We start from the raw sequence: 21597 nt of genomic DNA, 5'->3' as shown, positions 1-21597 counted from the left end.
GCGTGGCCTCACACGCGACCTCACAGGCGCGGCCTCAAGAGCGACCGCCTCTTGGGCACGACATCCCTTGGGCGCGGCCTCCCACAAGCGTGACCCCCTCTTGGGTGCTGCCTCCCACGGGCGCGGCCTCCCTCGGGCGCGGCCTCTTCTCCAGATGCGGCCTCCTCACTAGGCATGGCCTCTCCAGGCACGACCTCCTCATCACAGGCGCAGCCTCCTCACCAAGCGCAACATCCGGGAGCGGCCTCCTCACAGGGGCGGCCTCCAAGCGCGCCCTCCTCATCACAGGCGCGGCCTCATGGCAGGCGCGGCCTCACAGGTATGGCCTACAGACGTCAGATCCCTAACCTAAGACCAAGCCACTACTGCTGCCATCAACAAGACATGCACCATCTCAATGACTCTAAGCCACCACCAATGAGTCACGTCATCCTGACGGACTCAAACATCAAAGATCTTATCACCACACGCAGTTGTCTATCTACTAAGGACCCCAACACCACTGAGACACTACCTCCTTTAGGGAGGCCACCAACTAAGGAAGAGCCCTACTACCCAGGGACTCTATCAACTACACGGATCACTCGCCATCGAACTGGGACTCTCCACACCGCCATACTTTACTATAAAAGGGAAGGTATTCTACTCCATAAACTCATCTTGAATTCTATCATTCATCTATTTGCTTAGAGAGATCTAACTTAGGCATCGGAGAGTCCTAGGCCGGAACCACACCGGTTCTCCTTTGTCACCCTGGTCCTTTTGCAGGTTACGGCACTCGAAGGGACCACTGACGATTTCTTGACGCAACACCTTGAGTTTGAAACCTATTATGTACAAAGCCCCACATCGGTCCCGTAAGGGCTTGGATGTAGGCATATATAGTATTGGGTTCCCTCCCCTTGTAGACCGATTTATGAGGATGAGTTCTTCCAATCGTAACATTGGTGCTTTCATTGACCCGTCCTTTGCGGTCCACTACTTGGGAGAGGCGACCTGGTGCCACAATGTGAACCGTTGGGAAAGGGCTACCTGCCACCGAGCAGAATCTTGGAGCAGGGTGCAGCCGCCTAGAAAGGGCTACTTGATCCGGAGTGGACCGATGTAGGACTATTGTACATAACATTATCCCGCCCTTTAACGGCCGATGTCCTCGTCGGCCAACTCCGGATCAAGTAACCCTTTTTAGGAGGCTCCACTCTGCTCCAAGATTCTACCCGACGACAGGTAGCCCTTTCCTAGCGGCTCGTACTCTGGCACCAGGTCACCCCTCTCAAGTAGGTAACCGTAAAGGACGGGTCAATAAAAGCCTCAATGTTACAATTGGAAGAACTCACCCTCATAAACCGGTCTACAAAGGGAGGGAACCCAATATAATATATACCCACACCCAAGCCCTTACGGGACCGATATGGGACTATGTACATAACATAACCCCAATAAATAATGACTAATTAAAATAAAGCATCAGCAGCGATCTCTTCACTGGAGTGATATTACTGTATTTGACCATACACTGATTCAAAATTATTCATTGACAGGAGAGGAAAAACACAAAGCGGACTATGGTATATTGAATTCTATCACCAAAGAAAATCATTTTTCCCAAATATAAACAAGTCAGAAAAAAATACATTCCTTTCTTCAACCTCTTCTGTTTTCCCCAATCTCAACTTCCATGAGATACTAACACTATTCCCAGAGAATTTGCTAAAATCATTTCTGAAAGAATTTCCTATGCCTTTTTTCTCTGGTTTATCACTGTCTAGTTGATTACAGTAGTATAAAAAATGTAATAAAATATTCAGGACTGATGGCATAGGCAATGAGAGAAAACTCAGATGCCTGTGCTTCTAAGGAACTAACTGACATTGATGAATCAAAGTTCTTTCGCTCATAAATTAATGGTCAATTTCTAAGCATCAGCTGTTGCATCAAGATAGCCAAAACACTGCCGATTGAAATGTTAATTACATTAACAGCGTCATTATTGAGCTGCAAAACAGAGTGGGGAGGTCAGTCAGCTCCATTGATGATATACATAAAGTGTTCGTTATCTGATAAACTGATGTAGATCTAAACATGAAGAAGAAAAGGACGGAAGTCAAAATTTGGTTTCAGTTAATTCCCACGGTTCTGATTCTGACCAGGTCTAGTGCTAGCATGCATAGGCCCTGGTTTGGTGGCTACTGTTCACACAGTTATTGTTCATGCAATTACTGTTCACATAAACTTAGTGTGGGACCCATTGTAGATAGCAAGAAAAGAAAGATTGTTTTGCTGGTTTAGTTTAGTTGCTATTTGCTTAAGTTTCTATTTTTGTAACCATCGCCAAGTTAAAGTTTCTATTTCCTAGTTATTCGTTAGATTTTAGTTAGTTTCTGTTTTTGTTTTGAAGAGATTTTAGGCTAGATTTTATTAGATAGCTAAGAACATGTTTCCTTCTTATTACTACTTTTAAATTTGTAATGGTTCTAGAAGAGAGATCGTAGAATAGGAATAGTTTATTTTTTAAGTTTCCAACTTCGTAATACTTGCTTTACTATTTAATAAAGAGAAGGGGCTGGACAAATGCCAAGAGTTGATGAAAAAGTAACAAACAGAAAAAACAAAGAGATGGTTTATTCCAATGGCTGTGAGAGGCAGTGTAGGGGAGTCCCATGTGAGGTGAAAGGCCTAGGTGAGAGTGAGAGGCTCGAACCACTATCCTCCCCTGTTTTTCTTTTATTTGCAGTTTCTATTTTATATCCTGCAATTGGTATCAGATCTTATTCAAAGTATCTGTAGAAAGTTCCAAGAGTTGAAGAACCTTACTATTTAGGTGTACTGGTACTTTATATTTCTGATTTACTTGCTGTAATTCACTAATTCATTATAAGTTGATCATGTTGTAGAGTTGGGTTCCAAGTTGGATAGTTGGGGACTTGGTTCTACATTATTTAGTATCAGAGCCTACCATGGCCAACAATGAATGCCGTCTCTCTAACCTGGACAACAATCCAAAGGCTCGTGATTATGTTTATAGAGAGTTGAAGTGTTTATTAGACCACATGACAGCTGTTGAGCAAAAGTTTGAAGCCAACTTTGGTCATCTATGCCCTCAACTTCCAAGGAAAGCTACCATGGCAACCATTGCAGTTTTGAAGGTGGAAGAGTAACAAGTAGAATGTCCTACCGAAGAGATCTACGTTAAAGAAATCAAAGTAGAAAAAACTGATGCAATGGACGCTGAGGGACTTAACACTACAATTGAAGTAGTGGTTGAAGAAACAACTGAGGTGACTGAGAACAAGGAAGAAGAACCTAAGAAGCTCGAGTTTGAGGTGGAGGTTGAAGACACAATTGAAGAAAGTCCTATGAGCACGACAGCCAAGTATACATTTGTTGAAGTTGATCACGTCGAGTTCATCATGCCACCTGAGTTTTTCAAAGAGAAAGAACCACGACTCCAAGACTTCATTCCCAACTTCAAGGAGCTACCAGAATTCTGCTATGGGCTTAAACAACACATCCATCACACAAAGCTTATCCAAAAACTTAATAAAACTTGAAGTCTGAGTTTCTTTTGTGGGGGAGATTTGATGTAGATCTAAGCATGAAGAAGAAAAGGACCAAAGTCAAAATCTGGGTTCAGTTAATCCCCACGGTACTGGTTCTGACAAGGCCTAGTGCTTGCTTGCATAGGCCCTGGTTTGGTGGCTACTGCTCACACGGTTAATGTTCATGCAGTTACTGTTCACATAGACCTAGTGCGGGTCCCATTGAAGATTGCAAGATAAAGAAGGTTTATTTGTTGGTTTAGTTTAGTTGCTACTTAGTATTCACTTAGATCTCTATTTTTGTAACCATTGCTAAGTTGGATTTTCTATTTCCTAGTTATAAGTTAGATTTTAATTAGTTTCTATTTTTGTTTTGAAGAGATTTTAGGCTTGCTGGAATCGCTTCCTCTAAAAGGCCGACCTTGTAGGAAAGGGAGGAAACAATATCTATATCATACAAGAGCTCTAACACGGCAGACTATCCAAAGGGGGACACGGGTGGATAAATAATTTTTTAACACCTGCCTACTCCCAGGGGGACTCGATACCGTGACCCCTACCTACTCTAATACCATGTTGGAACCGCTTTCTCTAAAAGGCCGACCTTGTAGGAAAGGGAGGAAACAATATGTATATCATACAGGAGCTCTAACACGGCGGACTATCCAAAGGGGGGCAATGGTGGATAAATAATTTTTTAACAAGGCTAGATTTTATCAAATAGCTAGAACATGCTTTCTTTTTATTACTACTTTCTAATTTCTAATGTTCTAGAAGAGAGATCTTAGGATAGGAATAGTTTATATTTTTCAAGTTTTCAATTTTGTAATAGTGGCTTCACTATTTAATAAACAGAAGAGAGGATTGACAAAGGCCACGATTTGATGAAAGTATAAAAAAAAAAAGGTTGATTTATTCCAATGGCTGTGAGAGGCAGTATAGGAGAGAGTCCTATGTGAGGTGGGATTACGAGGTGAGAGTTAGAGGCTCAAACCACTATCCTATCCATTCTTCTATCCCCCTTCTTCCCTGTTTTTCTTTTATTTTCAGTTTCTTTTTTATACCCTGCAATTGGTATCAGATCTTATTGAAATTTGAAGGTACTGTTAGCATCTGTAGAAGGTTCCAAGAGTTGAAGCAACTTACTGTTTACTTGTACTGGTACTTCATATTGCTGATTTGCTTGCTGTAATTCACTTATTTATTATAAGTTGATAATTCTGTTGGGTTCCTAGTTGAATAGTTAGGGACTTGGTTCTACATTAGAAACCCACAAGACGGGTCAATGGAAGGAATAGAGAGAATAAGATGTAAAAGAAGTGGGGACCAGATGAATGGTCTTCATCAGATGAGTGAAGAAAGGGAAGGGCCACAGAAATGTAAAGGACAAAAGTCCAACCATTCAAATAGTATATTAGTGCAAAAGTTGCCTACCCATCGAAATCCTTCCTTATCTTGCAGTGCAGCACCAATTACACTCTCCCCAAGATTTGCAATTTGGGAAGCCGCCACACATATTACAACTTCAGGTACGTTTATCTGCATAATAGAAGCATGGCCTGTTCAGTGTGAAGCATACCAAGTCTTAAACATAATAAGAGAACAATAAATTACCTATGTAGGATATTCAGGGGCAATTCTTTTTTTTTTTAAAACCCGAATATTATCTAGGACCTGGGCTGGCCCTTAAAATTTTATTAATTAAGGAAAACAATGGAAGATACAAGGGGGGGGCATAGCCCACCTTACCCCTAACCCGCAACGATAGCAAAAAACACTATCTAAGCTCTCAACCCTCCCAAAAATAAATAACATTTACAATCTTAGAACTGGACGCCCTTCCTTGTCCCCTCTAATAAAAAATTCCAACTCATTGGAAACAAAGTCTTCCTCCTTAATATCTAAATCGGATTTTCTGGTGCAAGCCGCATTAGCAAGGCAATCAGCAACCCGGTTTCCCTCCCTATAAGAGAAGGAGACCCTTGCATTTAAAGAGTCGCACAAACTAATAATCTTTTTGAACCAGTACCAGTCGCTCCAAAGACCGCAGGATCTTTTAGCAATCATATTAACAACCGTGGTTGAATCTGACTTGACGTGGAAATCCTTAAACCCCAATCTCTCACACAGAGCCAAACCATCACAAAGGCTCCTTAATTCAGCAATCGTGTTGCTATTAATACCATAATAATTTGAAAAACCTGCTATTAAGGAACCTTGCACATTCCTAATAACCCCACCCCCACCACTCTCCCCTGGGTTGCCCTTCGGCACTCCATCCATATTAAGCATAATGGAATTGAAAGGAGGAACACAAAAAACCGGAGTAGGAGGTTTAGGATAAAAAGTCTTTGGCTGTAATCTCAGAACTTGCAATGTCAGGATCCCTTTCCAAGTCTCTTGTTTCCTGAATTTTGTAGGCAACATAATATCACCCAGCCAATGAATAATTTTATCCACGATAGCTGAAGCCGGACGAGCCTTCTCTTCGTGCCTTCTGCGATTCCGTTCTTTCCAAAGCTCCCAACAAATGAAAGATGGAATTACACCCTTCAAGAACCCATTGAGGTTATCCATGGATGCCAAAGAATGCCAATATACAATTCTTGCTTGAGCCGAATGCAATTGATGAATTTCAACTTCCATAAGCTTACCGAAAAACTTCCACACCTTATTAGTTGTCGCTCCAAAGCACAGGATGTGATTAGTAGTCTCACAGTTAGGAACCCTGCAGCATCCACATTGGAAACAATAGGAATTCCTAAACACCTGATCTCCTCATCTGAAGGAATTTTGCCTATAAGACACTGCCACACAAAAAAACTAATCTTAGTAGGAACACTTTGATTCCACACCCATTTGGCAAAAGAAACGCGAAGGCTGGTGAAAGCGCAAATCTGCCCACGCTGATTTCACCGAAAAATCGCTCTTGGCTTCCAGAACCCACACCACTTTGTCTTCTCTATCCGAAAGAAAGATATGGGAATCAATGATGGATTCTCTTATCTCATTACTAGATATACTCAGTAAGAAGTCAGAATTACAGACTCCATCTTCATTAAGCACATCCTTCACCTTTGTATTCAAATCTAGAGTTAAATCCTCCGAAACAACCTCCTTCAAAGGACCACACCCCAGCCAATTATCAAGCCATAGATTGACCTCCCCACGTCCGATCAGCCACTTCGATCTCGAAAGCACAAAGTCCTTCATTGCCAAGGACTTTCTCCAGGTCTTCGATCCTCCATTACTAGCATGTGCTTGCGCCACATGCACCCCTTTTAAGAACTTGGCTTTAAAGAAAGAAGACCAAATAGAATCCTCTGCAATAATCTTCCATAAACCTTTAGCCCGCATGGCTTTAGACATGTCATCCAGCCCTCTAATTCCCAGACCCCCTTCCAAGATCGGCCTACACACCTTCGACCAGCTTACCCAATGTCGCTTCTTCTCAAACTCGGAATCGCCCCACAAGAAAACGGCTAAAATCCTATTAATAGCCCTTTTCACCGAGGAGGGCAGATCCATACATGAAACTATATAAATAGGCATCAAAGCTAGCACATGTTTAACCAGAGTAAGTCTTCCTCCTGACGAAAGTAACCTTCCCTTCCACCCTGCCACTTTCAATCTGATTTTAGCAAGCAACAGATCAAACAAAAAAACTGTACTCCTCCCCACACAAACCGGGGCGCCCAAATACACAGATGGAAGGGATTTCCTCGGGATACCTGTGACATCACCTATCAACCGCATCCTGGAAGAAGAGATCTTTTTTCCAACCAAAAAATGACTTCTCTTTATTAACCAATTGACCCGTACAAATAGATGTTATTTCTTGGGATACCCTAAGACTACAATAGGCTACTATTTCTATGACCCTGTTAATCAGAAAGTCATAGTTAGTAAGCATGCGACATTTCTAGAGGATGACATAATCTCACCAAGATCGGATCCAGCCCTATCCATGACCAACGCAACCCACCTTCCACCTCTTGGAGCTCCCTCTTCTCCGGCAACTCCTCAGCCACCACTAATAGACATTCCCTCCATTTTGCCCCTCCTTCCATCGTCGACGATTATAGGGTTGGCTTCTGCCCCAAGGGTCTGCTAGATGACGAGCTCTTCAAATGGCAGTGCTGCCTCGTGGGGCACTTCCTTGGTGCCCGTCCACCCTTCCATATCGTCAAATCCTCTCTGCAAAAACAATAGCGTGCAGCAGGGGCTATCTTCACCTACCTGCTGTCCAACGGCATCTTCATCTTCAGGTTCTCCGACAAATCCGACAAGTCTCGAGCCTTGGAGGGTGGCCTATGGCTGGTTGGCAAGAAACCGATCTTCCTCCGACAATGGGATCATCACTCCTCTCTCAGCAAAATCAACCTTAAGTCCATCCCCATCTGGGTCAATCTACCTAGTCTTCCCTTCCACTATTGGTGTGCCTCTAGCTCAGTATCGTTGGATCGACCGTCGGCAATCCTCTCTTCTCCGATGAACGCACCAAGAAAATGGATCGTCTCTCCTTCGCTCGTATCTGTGTGGAAATCACTGCAGATGGCCCTCCCCTTGTTATGTCACCATCCAGGAAGAAGACGGCCACTCCTCTCAAAGGGTTCTCTACGAGTGGCTGCCTCACTACTGCTCCGACTGCCAATCGTTCGGTCACCCATGAAGCAATGTCTCCCTGGTCCTTTAGGCACTAAGCCTCCTACGAATCCATCGACCTCTGCTTCAGCCCCTTTGGTTGAAGATGCCGCCGGTGTTGATGTCTCTGCAACTGAGTCGCTTACTGGAGAGGAGGAAGACGTCGCAACCACGATGGAAGACGACAATGCTGCTACGATTGGTGTTCAGGCAAAACTTGCATCTGTGGCCAGCAGAGCTCAGTTGTCTGAAGGTTCTCTGAAACTCTCGCTTGGCCGGAAAAAACAGAGGAATGAAAGCCACCGTGACTCCAATGAGGTTCCCAACCATGGTGAGTAACCCGATGCCCACCTACCACGCAGTTCTGACATTGACCACAACAGATTCGCAGTTCTTCAGAGTCTCGACCTTGGTGTCGACGGTGATGTCGCTGTCTCGATTGCTCCTCTCGAGCCCTGGAAGAGCTGTGGTACCGATCTACAGGCTCCTCCTGCTGATACACCTGCAAACCTCCCTTTGCCATCGTCCTGTTCTCCCTCCCCTTTTGTCAATCCAAACCTCACCTTTTCCCCTGATAACCAAACCCCTACCTCGCTTTACACGAGGTCCACTGTTCCCAAAAAGAAACATCCCCCTCTCCACGTGTCCCATCTAACCACCACACCCCCCCCCTTTTGTCCCATCTCACGTTATCACTCCATCAGATATTCCTACTCCCCAGCCAGACCCGACCCATCAACCCACCCACTTAACCCACCTAACCCGTCTAACCAATCCAGCCCAATTAACTTCTCCCAAAACTCCTTACCCCTCCTGGCCGAATCTTGACGAACCAGTTCCTGGTCCATCAACTGGTCCCACCTTGGCCCACCTCCCTTAATCCTTGTTCCCTTCCTCCCCCTCCTCCCCTCTGGTTTGCTTTCCCCCCTTGAGAGAGTACCACCTGCAGCCCCGTAGTGTTCCCCCGAGGTCTCGGATTAGTTCCACTGCAGGTTGGCTGCCCCCTCGCCCCCTATGCTCATGATCCCTTGGACCATTTCGAATGTCTGTGGCCTCAACGCCCCAGCTAAACAAGCTGAGATTCGTGACTGTATCAAATCCTCCAAATCCCCCCTCTACTGCCTCCTTGAAACGAAGGTTCTTGAACCCAATTCTTCTCGCATTGCTCACTCTCTTGCCCCCTCATGGTCCTTCCTCTCCAACTACACCCACTCTCCTAATGTCCGAATCTGGATTCTCTGGGATCCCTCCAAATTCCATATCTCGGTCTCCTCCTCCTCCCCTCAATACCTTCATCTCAGCATATCTGATCATCTTCACAATCATCTTTTCTTCTTTACCATGGTTTACGCTTTTAATCGTTACCTGGATTGGCTACCCCTTTAGGACGACATCCGTTCCATTTCTTTGTCTGTGGGTTCCGCCCCTTGGGGTATGGGTGGCGACTTTATTGTCGTCCGTTATAGTCATGAAAAGTTGGGTGGTTCCCCCATAGATCACCAAGCTGTTGATGCCTTCAATCCTTGTCTCGAGGGTGCTAGGCTAAACGACCTTAGATGGTCAGGTGCTGATCTTTCTTGGCACAATAAGCGCTCAGGCCTTGACAGAGTAGCTTGTAAGCTCGACCGAGTCCTCGTCAATGATCCTTGGCTCTCCTCCCTTCCTTCCTCTTATGCCTTCTTCGACCTCCCTGGCCTCTCTGACCACTCCCTCCATCCCTCTTTTTGTCCTCCCTTTCTTATCCTTTGGCCCTAAACCCTTCAAGTTTTTTGACATGTGGTCCTCCCATATTGGATTCCTTCCTACTGTTCAAGCAGCTTAGGATCTTCCTGTCCAGTCCTTCTCCTCCCTCTCCTTGCCTTCTCAAAAAAACTTAAAAATGTCAAATCGGCCCTCAAATCTTGGAATTCTTCTACCTTTGGAAACATCTCCTCCCGTGTCTCCTCTTGTCGTGACACCCTCTCCTCCATCCAGTACCATCTCCAGTTCGACCCTCTCAACTCCTCCCTCGTTGAGGAAGAGATCCTTGCTGCCTCTGAGCTGTCCTCCTCTCTCTCTCTAGAGGAGAGCTTCCTTAAACAAAAATCCCGGATTAAATGGATTGAGCTTGGTGACTCGAACACCGCCTTCTTTCACCGCTCCCTCAAAGCCAGATCCAACTCCAACTCCATTCTCTCTTTTGATGGCTAGGTTCTTTCCTCTGTCGATGCTATCAAATCCGAAGCTATGGCCTACTTCACTGGTATCTTTTGCCCCCCCTCCACCACCCAATCCACCATCCCAGACGACCTAATCAACTAATTCGTTCCTTCCCACCTCTTCAACTCCCTCTGCTCCATCCCCTTTGACTCCGAGATTGTCTCTGCTGTTCGCTCTCACAAGGCTAGTAAAGCTTCTGGCCCCGATGGTTTCAGTATGGGGTTCTTCTCCACTTGCTGGGACATCATCGATGCTGAGCTTTATAGTGCCATCAGGAGCTTTTTCTTTAACCCCCACCAGATCCAAAGCATCAATCACACCTTTCTCTGTCTCATCCCCAAGTCTTCAGGAGCCTCTTCCATGCTAGACTTCAAACCCATCTCCCTCTGCAACCTCCTCTATAAGTTCATTGCCAAAATTCTTGCCAACCGCCTTCAACTTGTCATGGACTCCCTAGTCAGCTCCAAGCAGTCCGCCTTCATCTCCGGAAGAAGCATCAAGGACAAAAACATCCTTTACCAAGAACTTGTTCGAGGCTTCGACCATAAATCCCTCTCTCCTTCAGCCCTTTTGAAGATGGATATCCACAAAGCCTTCGACTCCATCCGTTGGGATTTCATCTCCTACGTCCTTCTTAAGATGCCCTTCCCTCCCACCTTTGTTAACTGGATCCACTTCTGCATCTCCACCCCTCGCTTCTCCGTCCTCCTCAATGGCAGCCCAGCTGGTTACTTTACCTCCTCTGTTGGTATTCGTCAAGGCTGCTCCCTCTCCCCCTTCCTTTTTTGCCTTTCCCTTGAGGTCCTCTCTCGTAGTATCCAATCCAAAACAGACCTCCATCTCATCTCCCCCATCCCCAAATGCAAGCCTACCAACCTGACTCACCTAGCCTTCGTTGACGATCTCATTATCTTCTCCAAGGCTGACCCCCTCTCCCTTGAGTCCATCATGTCTTTCGTTCACCTGTTCCAGGGGCTTTCCGGTCTTCGCATCAACCTCCTTAAATCCCAAATCTTCCTGGCTGGTGTTCCCGATATCAGCAAAGCTTCCCTCTCCTCCATCACCGGCTTTTCCCTTGGCACCTTACCTGTCCATTACCTTGGCCTCCCCCTCATCCATGCTGGACTTTCAGCTCACCACTGTAACCCCATCCTTGACCTCCTCCGCAAGAGGCTATAGCTTTGGAAAGCTAAACTTTTATCCTATGAAAGTCATCTCGAGCTCATCAGATCGGTACTTCAGTCTTGCTACATCTATTGGAGTGGTGTTTTCGGCCTTCCCAAGGCTACCATCAAGGCTGCCGAATCTATTATGTGTGCTTTCCTTTGGAAAGGCGTGGATTCAGCTAGGTTCCTCCACCCCAAGAGCTGGTCTTCCATTTGCACCCCCAAATCTGAAGGAGGTCTTGGTCTCAGAAGGATAAAAGATGTAAACATTGCTGGTTCTATCAAGTTGTTATGGAAGCTCCTCACCAACAAATCCAACATCTGGACTTCCTGGGTATACGCTGGGCCTCTCCGTAAAGACTCTATTTGGACTGTCAGCTCAGTGCCAGACACCTCCTAGGTTTGGCGCAGAATCCTCCACGTCCATATAGCCAGGGGCACTATATCTTGCAGGATCGACGATGGGTTGCAAACCTTCCTCTGGCTTGACAAAGGACACCCTTTAGGTGTCCTAGCTTCCATTGTCAGCTCCCGTGCCATTTATGCTTCCGGACTGGACAGATCTGCACTTGTGGCTTCCATCATCACCAGAGGCTCTTGGTCCCCCTCCCCCCCTCCCCTCGCAGATATTTGGAGCTTCCTCCCCCCTATCCCCCCTAGTCACCGAGGTAGAGGTAACACCACCTTGTGGTTCCCCTTCCCCTCTGGCAGCTTCAGTTCCCACTCCGCTTGGGACATGGTTAGACATAGAGGGACCCCCTGACCTTGGCATAAAGTTGTTTGGTTTAAAGGGCACATCCCTCGACAGAGCCTTACCGCTTGGCGCGCCCTAGCAAACTGCCTCCCAACCCAAGCATTCCTCATGCATCGCCACATGCAAGTCTCCCCCAACTGCTGCCTTTGTTGGAATGGGCATGAAGATGCAGATCACCTGTTCTTCAGTTACCCCTTTGCTTCCTCCATCTGGAACCGTGTTCTTCGCCACTGCTGGCCTGCTCGAAGAAGGCCGCTCCCTCTTTCCAGAGAATGGGTTTGGATTGATATGACTTTCGGAGGCAACTCAATTTGTGACTTGGTTGGCAAGCTTGCCTTTTGTGCCACTATCTCCCACATTTGAATGGAGCGTAACCTTAGAAGATGGACGTCCAACTCCCGCTCTTTCGACAAGATTGGAAGGCCATCTTCTTTGCTGTTTCATCTAAAATTAGCTCCCTCCCCCTTGTTGATGTTAAGGATACCCCAAGGAACAGGCTCATTGTTGTCTCCTGGGGTCTTCCTTCTTCCATTTTGCGCCCTTGCTAGTCTCTAGCTTCAGTTTTGTTGGACCTTGGGCTTATATATTCCCTCTCCTTTCTTCGTAATTAAATTTTCATTCATCCAAAAAGAAAAAATATTCCCTTTCTCTGTCATTGTCTTTTGTTCTTTATGTTCCAAATTTTGCCACCAATCTGTTATCTATTAGTAGTATTACCCGTGAGCTGAATTGTAAGGTCATTTTTTCCCTTCTCATTGTGTGTTTCAGGACTTGGAGACGGGCAGTACGATTGCATGTGGTAGGATGGAAGGTGGCATGTACCTGTTGGAGCAGCCACCTACGGCGTTATCTACTATGGCTTCTCTCCCAGGCTCTTCTTTTAAAGCTCTTGCTGATTTGCAGACTTGGCATCGTTGATTAGGCCATCCTCCTTAAGAACTCTTGCACATTTATTTCCTGAATTTTCTCAGTCTTGTAATTTGAACACTTTTCATTGTGACTCTTGTATTCTTGCAAAGCAAACCAGACATACCTATCCTATTTCTGATAAACGAAGTTTGGTTCCCTTTAGTTTAATTCACTATGATGTGTGGGGCCCTGCCCGAATTGTTTCTTCTTCTGGTTATAATTGGTTTGTGACCTTTATCGATTGTTATAGTAGAACTATTTGGGTGTATTTACTGCAACAAAAAAGTGATGTGTTTCATGTTTTTCAGAATTTTCATAATATGGATCGTACCCAGTTTGATGCCAAAATCAGAATTCTTTGGTCTGACAATGGCACCAAGTACTCTTTGGGAATTTTTCAATCTTATTTTTCTACTCATGGGATTATTCATCAAACCTCCTGTGTTAATACTCCACCTCAAAATGGGGTTGTAGAGAGAAAAAAATCGTCATCTCCTTGAGGTAGCTAGGTCTTTGCTTTTTTCCATGAATGTGCCTATCCGTTTCTGGGGGGATGTTGTTGCTACGTCTACATTTCTTATTAGTCGGATGCCCTCTCGTGTTTTGGGTAATAAAAGCCCCTTAGAAACTCTTCTTGGCACAATTAATTTTCCTGTTCCTCCTAAAATTTTTGGGTGTGTAGCTTTTGTTCGAAATCATCATGTCCATGGAAGATTAGATCCCCAGGGTCTCCGGTGTATTTTTCTAGGATACTCTGCTACCCAAAAAGGTTATAAATGTTAACATCCCTCTTCTAGGAAAACTTTTGTCTCTATGGATGTTGTCTTTCAAGAATCTGTTCCCTTCTATTTCGTCCCTCTTCAAGGGGAGTTTGTTCCAAGGGAAGAGGTCCTTCAGTGTATTTCTCCTATAAGACTGCCATGGGTTGAGGAGGGTGTTACTAGTCAGGATCAAGAGCAAAGCCCAAGTGTGGTTCCTATTCAAGAGGAGACTCCTGAGGTTCCTACTCAAGAGGAGAATACTTCTATTCCTGTGGAAACCACAATTAAGCCTGTTCGATAAAATAAGCTTATGGGAGAAAAGCAAGTTAAAACATATTCCAGAAAGAGGAAGCAAGAGCAGCTCAGGCCTACTACCATCCCCCCTACTCAATTGACTGAAACGGTTCCAGGTCCTATCAATCCTATTATCTCCGGTAAGCAATTATCTATCCCAATCAGTGATCCTACTCTGGACCTTCCTATTGTTGTTAGGAAAGGTAAACGTAGGTGTACTCATCATCCCTTATCTAATGTTGTCTCATATGACTCTTTGTCTCCTACTTTCCAGACTTCTCTTACTTCTTTGTCCTCTGTTTCCATCCCTAACTCTTGGCAATAAGCAGTGGCACACTCGGACTGGAAAGAAGCTATGGAGGAAGAGATGAGAGCCCTAGGCAAAAATAACATGTTGGATTTGGTTCAGCTACCATCGGGAAAGAAAGCTGTAGGGTGTAAATGGGTATTTACAGTGAAACATAGAGCTGATGGGAGCATTGAGAGATATAAAGCCAGGCTTGTTGCTAGAGGTTTTACCCAGACTTATGGAATTAACTATCAGAAGACGTTTGCTCCAGTGTCCAAGATGAATACTGTGAGAGTGCTCTTGTCATATGCTATAAATTAAGGATGGAATTTATTTCAGCTTAATGTAAAAAATGCTTTCTTGCATGGTGAGTTAGCTGAAGAAGTCTACATGGACATTCCCCCTAGTTTTGATTCTCAGAAGACTTAAGGAAAGGTTTGCAAGCTCAATAGAGCTTTATATGGACTCAAGCAATCTCCTAGAGCATGGTTTGGGAGATTTCACAAAGCCATGATCTCTTTTGGGTTCAAGCAAAGCAATGCAGATCACACCTTATTCATTAAGAGGACTACTACTTATGTGACTATAGTAATTGGGTATGTGGATGACAAATCATCACAGGGATTAGTTAGGAGGAGATTGAGTCATTAAAGAAATTCTTGGGCACTGAGTTTGAAATAAAAAATCTGGGTAAGCTTAGGTACTTTCTGGGTATTGAGGTTGTCTACTACAAAGAAATCTCTCTATCACAAAGGAAGTACACCATAGATCTTCTGACCGAGATAGGTATGGTTGGGTGTAAGCCAGCTGAATCTCCAGTTGAACCAAATTGTCATCTCCGGTCCAAAGAAGGAGAGCCAGTGAATAGGGAGCAATACCAGAGATTAGTTGGGAGACTTATTTATCTGTCTCACACTCGCCCAAACACTGCCTTTGCAGTAAGCCTGGTAAGCCAATATATGCATGATCCCTACTCTACTCATATGGATGCAGTTTATAGAATTTTGAGGTATTTGAAGGCTGCCCCTAGAAATGGGATTTTGGTTTCTCCTTATGGTCACATGAAGGTTGAAACCTATACTGATGCTGATTGGGCTGGTTCCCCAGATGATAGACGTTCCACTTCGGGCTACTGTACTTATGTGGGAGGTAACCTTGTCACTTGGAGGAGCAAGAAACAGACAGTTGTAGCTCGATCCAGTGCAGAGGCTGAGTTTCGAGCAATGGCCCAAGGCATATGTGAAGTTCTTTGGCTACAAGGGTTGTTGCAAGATCTTGGTATTCAGGTTGAGATGCCAATGCGATTATACTCTGATAGTAAATCTGCAATTAGCATTGCTCATAATCCTGTTCATCACGATATAACAAAGCATGTGGAGATAGATCATCACTTCATCAAGGAGAAGCTGGACAGTGGTCAAGTATGCATTACATTTGTTCCTTCGGATGATCAGCTTGCCGATGTCTTTACCAAGGGTTTGAGTACTAAGTTGTTTAGTTCTATTGTTAGCAAGTTGGGCATAGTTGACATCTATGCACCAACTTGAGGGGGAGTGTTGTAATATGGGTACAAGGGTAATTTTTGTCTTATGGGGGTATTATTGTCTTGTACTCGTCTCTAGAACATTCATTTAATTATTATAAATAAAGTGGGTTGTGTGTCACATTGACACAAGTCATTCACACAATTCCGAGATTGGTAACATCAAAAACCTTGTTGGGCTGGTTTTAGGACTTGTTCCTACAGGTACATATGGACTTGTGATCTACATCAGCTCTCCCCATCTTTAAAAAACACTCGCCCTCAAGTTGGGTAGAGATGTCGAATCTGACTTGCATGATGAATCTTCAAGTAGAATGCAACAACCGTCGATCTTGAACCACCTGTCCTTAGCTTTAATACCAAATAATGCATAAGTCGACCTCGAACCAGGGAAACCAGCGGGAGATCGATTGCAGCAGGATCGATACAATGAAAGAACAAATTAAAACTGCAACTCTTTTTTTTATTATTATTGCTACCTGATGTAAATAAGTCACTTAGAGGGCTTATTTTATTGAAAATAAGCTTTGGGTTAGGTTATATATGTGTTGGGCTTTTGATTCCATGGGTTTATTTTGTAATTGGTCAATTTAATGGGCCTAAAATATGGGTAGAAAGTAGGATAACGGGATTTACCTCCTTAGTTTAGTTAGAGTCCTATTTGAGTTTGTTTTCTTTATTATTTCACTTTCTTAGTCAATTTAGGTTACCTTATTAGTTAAGGATAGGGTTAGGCCTTTCTTTTTTAGTGTCTAAGTCTATTTTTGAGTCTTCTATATAAGTTTATAAGGGAGGCCAACATTGAACACGAATTTGATTAATGAAATATTGGCTTTAGCCTTGTGAAAATCCTGAGATAGGTTGGGTGAGATGCCTAGGCTATGATAGTCTCACCCTTCCCCAACCCCATTCCATCAATCTCCATTCAAGTTTCATCCAAGCTCCAGTTCTACCCTAGCTGATCTCTTGAAGAAACATATTCAGTTGCTGGAAATTCTCTGCAAGGTTCAAGATATTTTTAAACAACAAGTCTGAAATTGATATTGTGCAATTATTAGTCTTCCCTTCTAGAAGATCACATGCAAGGTGATTTTCGCGAGAATTCTGCCCAATCAAATCTAACCATTAGAACCTGCTGAAACTTTGATCAAATCTTCCTCAAACCCTAAGAGAGACTTTATCCAAATTTCATTACCGTCCACCCTTGTGTGAAATTACCCTTTTACCCCTCAATCCTATTTCTACTAGGATTCCTCAATAACTTCAGATTTCGTCATCTGATTTAACTATAACTTCAGCATCTCTTCTCTCCCATATAATCCACACTCTCCTAACTTAACCCTAACATCTAACCCTAGGTCCCATCAAACCCTAACCCTAATTTTACAATTTTCACATATTAGACCTAGTCGAATTATCAATTCAAGAACAGATCCTTGGTTCTAACTGGTATTCTAGCCATCTAAAATTACATTATTACCTTTCTGTTACATATGAAGAAGAACATAAAAAGGATAAGAAGAAGAAGAAAGGGGCATAGTACAAAAACCCGTTATATCTCGGTCGAGATTTCGAGAATTTCGAGTATCTCGACCTTCTCAGAACAAAATGCTAGTTCGATACTAAAAAATGCAATATTTCGACCGAGATTTCGATTATCTCGCGAGACTTTGAGCCTTTGTAACATTTCACCGAAATATCAGCAAGATGTTACAAACCCACCTTATAAAAAGACCAAGTCTCGTGACTCTCGGTCGAAATTTTGACAGAGAGCTCACAAGACAGCTGTTTTTCGAGTTTTTGGTCCTATTTTTCATTCTTCACTCATTTTTGGTTATTTTTGGTTTGTTCTTCAAATCTTCGCCACATCTTTTGTGGATGACATCTTCTTCTACCCAACCCACCAGTTGTACCCGTACATGCTCCCAAAGTAGTCATATCACAGTGGATCAGTGGGTAGTCATGGTTCTTCACACTTTGGTGACCCATATCCTAAGATAGGTGACCTTCAGCATGTTGATGATGCACTTTACATGGCAATTGTGGATGACTTACTCATTTCTTCTCCCAAACTATGACGTGGCATTCATATGCTCTACAGTCGAAGAACAATGCACATCGGCTCCATCGGATTATGAGTGGGGTCGATCCTGGATGGCGGAGTAATTAGTATTAGTACACATTTGAGTCACTTGATGACTTCTTGACTTTTATTGGGAATTTGGGATATGGATGTCATCCTGTTATTGACTTATTGTACTTAATATTATGACTTAAGTTATGAGTCATTGACTTTATGTTTCCAAGTGAATTTACTTGTTTAAATTGCTCATTAATTATTAATTTATTATGTCTTCTAGTACTTAAAGTCTTAAACAATGTGTATGTGTAATTAACTAAAGTTATACATTAGGATTTGACCGTATACTGCCAATCAAGGGTGCAAATCCAAAACAACACTTTGGGTGACTATTTTTACAATTTGAACATATACAAGTGTTTATATAGCCTAAAATAGGGTTTCCATGAAGTTTCAGGCCTTAATTTGGCCTAACACCCACTGAAATGACCTACCAAAATCTACCAGAAAAATACAATATTTCGACCGAAATTTCGGATATTTCAAACATTTCGGTCTGACCGAAATACCGAAACGAGATTTTAAACCTTGAAAAGGGGTATATAGGAGATAGAAGAGAAGTGGGGTAGGGGAATGACTCTCTCAGCCTGGGTCTCTCACCCACAGCTATCCCAGCTGTTGAAACATGGAATTTCTCCCATAACCGATGGCAAGCTTGGCCACAAATTCTATTCTCCAATTCTGATCCTTCCTTACAATCGGGGGCCTTAATAGCTTAGGCAAGCTTACAAAATAAAAGGTAGAAAATAGAAACTACCTAAAACCAAAATAGAAGGTAGGAAAATAGCAACTACTGAAAAATAGAAACTAGCTGAAAATATAAACTACTAAGGTTTTTTAGATCTAGTCTTGTAAACAAGCAAGGAAACAAAAATAGAAACAAACTGAAATTAGAAGCTACCTAATGTACTTTCTAAAACTGAAAATAGAAACTAAACTATGGCAGCATTAGAAGAAAATATTTCTCCACTTGATGGGCCCAGAAGATCTTCTAAAAAGCATCCCCACACAAGGCAAATATGGGTTGTGACACTGTTCACATGAACAGCACCGTGAACAGTGTTTTGGTCTTTTAACTTCTTCATGCTTCACTCTGGGCCGAGGCTGCCTTATGTGATGCTCCATCGAACCAACAACAACTTGCCACATCATCAGACCAGGCTGCCTCTCACAGTAGTCGAATCCAAAACCTTGTTGGGCTAGTTTTGGGGTTTGTTCCTGTGGGGTACATATGGACTTGTGATCTACATCAGAATAATTGTTAGGGAACCAAACTGTAGGTGCTAGGTCAAAAAAGGGAGGGTGACTTGCACCCAAAATACCAGATCGAATGGATCTAGTATGAAAGTGATCAACCGCTGCAACTATCGCCCAGAACAGAGTACAAGGGTACAACTGATAGTTCTTTAATGAACTGATAAGAACTATAGAAGTAGATAATAGGAAGAAGATGGAGGTTAGAGGAGTAACTCTGACCTGGGAGGATGAAACAGAAGGAGAAAAGTCAAACAGGGAGTGAGGAGAGGACTGAATGAACCAACTTTGGCCCCCAAAAGTTACGGTAACAGCTAATCAAATTCTTTTCATTCCATATTCCAAAAACTGCAAACTCATGAAGGATAAATGTACATATAGACTATAGAGTCTATTCCCAGTTGTAATCAACATCTAAAACAGAGTTCAAAGTTAATTTGGACTCACTTTTACGTAGCTAACAAATAATAAAAAAATTTTAAAAATAAGGAAATTGACAAAAATAAATAACTCCTATCTAACCCTGCAAGTAAGTTGTAACTGCATCAGTTTTCTTTTAAATGGCCGAACTCTATGCGTTTGGTTCTCATGATAATACTGAATTTGAGGCAACATGAGCCCAATGAAGCTCACACTGAAATAAACTCCCATGGGAGAAGGAGATGACAAAGGCCTTTCAACATTGACAAAACTGAATTTTAAAAAGTCAAGGCTGTTTCGGTTTCTTCCAGATACAGAAGCATTAAATTTTCTTCCATTATTATCTGCCACTGGAGTTCTTCAAGAGGGTTTAAAATGGGAAACAAGAGAAATCAAACAACGGAAGATAATTTAAACCAAAAGGAGGAAACAAATGCAGAGAATGGGTAATTTTCCACAGTACTGAACTGTACCTCACCCATGACACAGCCAATGGATGCCAGGAGAATTGAAGCTAAAAGTCCAGCGATGGTTCCCTCAATGCTCACAGCCCCTTCTGTTCCTCCAGGAACTACCTTAAATGTTGTAACAAGATACCTGTTCTTGAAGCACCAATCTGAAATATTCAGATGCTGTGTATCCAATTTTATCAGAGATTTTGCATTCCCATAAATGTATACTTTCAGTCAAGTCTGTAGAATTTCAAAAAAAGAGAAGGTAAAGAAAGTAATGAGAAATGGAGGCATATTCATCCCACAAAACTTCCCATTCTAGAGTGTTCTGGTGCCATAAAAGAGACATCTAAGTCAACTATCAAAATTAAGAGCTACAATTGTTTATAACATACTTTTCTTTGGCCATTTCAAAATCATCGAGTTTTGCATTATCAAGCCTAAGCATGCATATTCATCATCGGATTCATACCACAAAGGCGCATCAAGATCTTGAATCCATCATAACAAATCAAGTATTAAATAGTAGAATGTGCATGGACCTACTTCTCACTGATTCAATATCCAAGGAATTCTAACCTTTAGTTACAAATATGCAGAGCGATGAATCTACCCAATCACTACTGTGAACAAAACCACTGATGAACTTACAACTAAAAAAACAATTACATTGTCAATAAAAATGCAACTGCAAAGGAAAAACAAAGGTGATTAACAAAAACTTTCTGATTTGGACTCCGTTGGAGACCAATGCAAAAGTTAGCAAGTACAGGCATGAGGTCATTGGCCTTCAATATGACAGGATTCTTTCTGAAAACCTGGAAACTTAACTTCATAAATAACACTCCCAAATATGGTCACCAATCAAAAATCCCCAACATCCAGTAGCTGTGTACTTAATCCCAATTATTCAAAGAATACATTATTTGTATCTTTTGGTATGCAGTTAAATTAAAAGCACAAAAAAAGGAAATAACAAAGAAATGAAAGAAAGGTCATGGCTAAGACCGAAGGAATTGTATCTAATTCCCCCAAAAGTGAATATACTATGGAGTCAATTTCCTTACAATTACAATAATAGGTAATCCAAGAGAAGTGGTCTAGTTTGTAAGCCATTGTTTTTTATGTTTTAAAGCAGAAGAAACAGCACACATATGTTTTTTGGATGTGATGTAGCAGTGTGGTTGTGGACCTACTGTTAGGGCTGTTTAGAGTTTGAACATTGGATTCCCT

At 42.9% G+C, this 21597-nt stretch overlaps 1 protein-coding gene and 1 long non-coding RNA gene across 2 annotated transcripts in view; one reads left to right on the top strand and one right to left on the bottom strand.

Moving 5' to 3' along the window:
* Window positions 1-1605: 1605 nt before the first annotated feature.
* LOC122641115 (protein VTE6, chloroplastic) overlaps window positions 1606-21597 on the bottom strand; it is a 31752-nt gene continuing 11760 nt past the window's right edge. Inside the window, exons 4-6 of the mRNA XM_043834437.1 lie at window positions 20386-20509; window positions 4974-5078; window positions 1606-1995 (exon numbers count right to left, since the gene is read on the bottom strand). Coding sequence (XP_043690372.1) covers window positions 1909-1995; window positions 4974-5078; window positions 20386-20509 — 316 coding nt within the window. The 3' untranslated portion in view covers window positions 1606-1908. The remainder of the gene's footprint in view (window positions 1996-4973; window positions 5079-20385; window positions 20510-21597) is intronic.
* LOC122641117 lies at window positions 1926-20639 on the top strand. Its single transcript, XR_006329811.1, has 3 exons — window positions 1926-2048; window positions 3618-3628; window positions 20627-20639. It is a non-coding gene; the product is annotated as an uncharacterized LOC122641117 (long non-coding RNA).

The sequence above is a fragment of the Telopea speciosissima genome, chromosome 9, assembly GCF_018873765.1.
Source record: "Telopea speciosissima isolate NSW1024214 ecotype Mountain lineage chromosome 9, Tspe_v1, whole genome shotgun sequence".
Classification (NCBI taxonomy): domain Eukaryota; kingdom Viridiplantae; phylum Streptophyta; class Magnoliopsida; order Proteales; family Proteaceae; genus Telopea; species Telopea speciosissima.
Note: the sequence above shows the minus strand (reverse complement) of the source record. Positions and strands in the feature narration are given on the sequence as shown.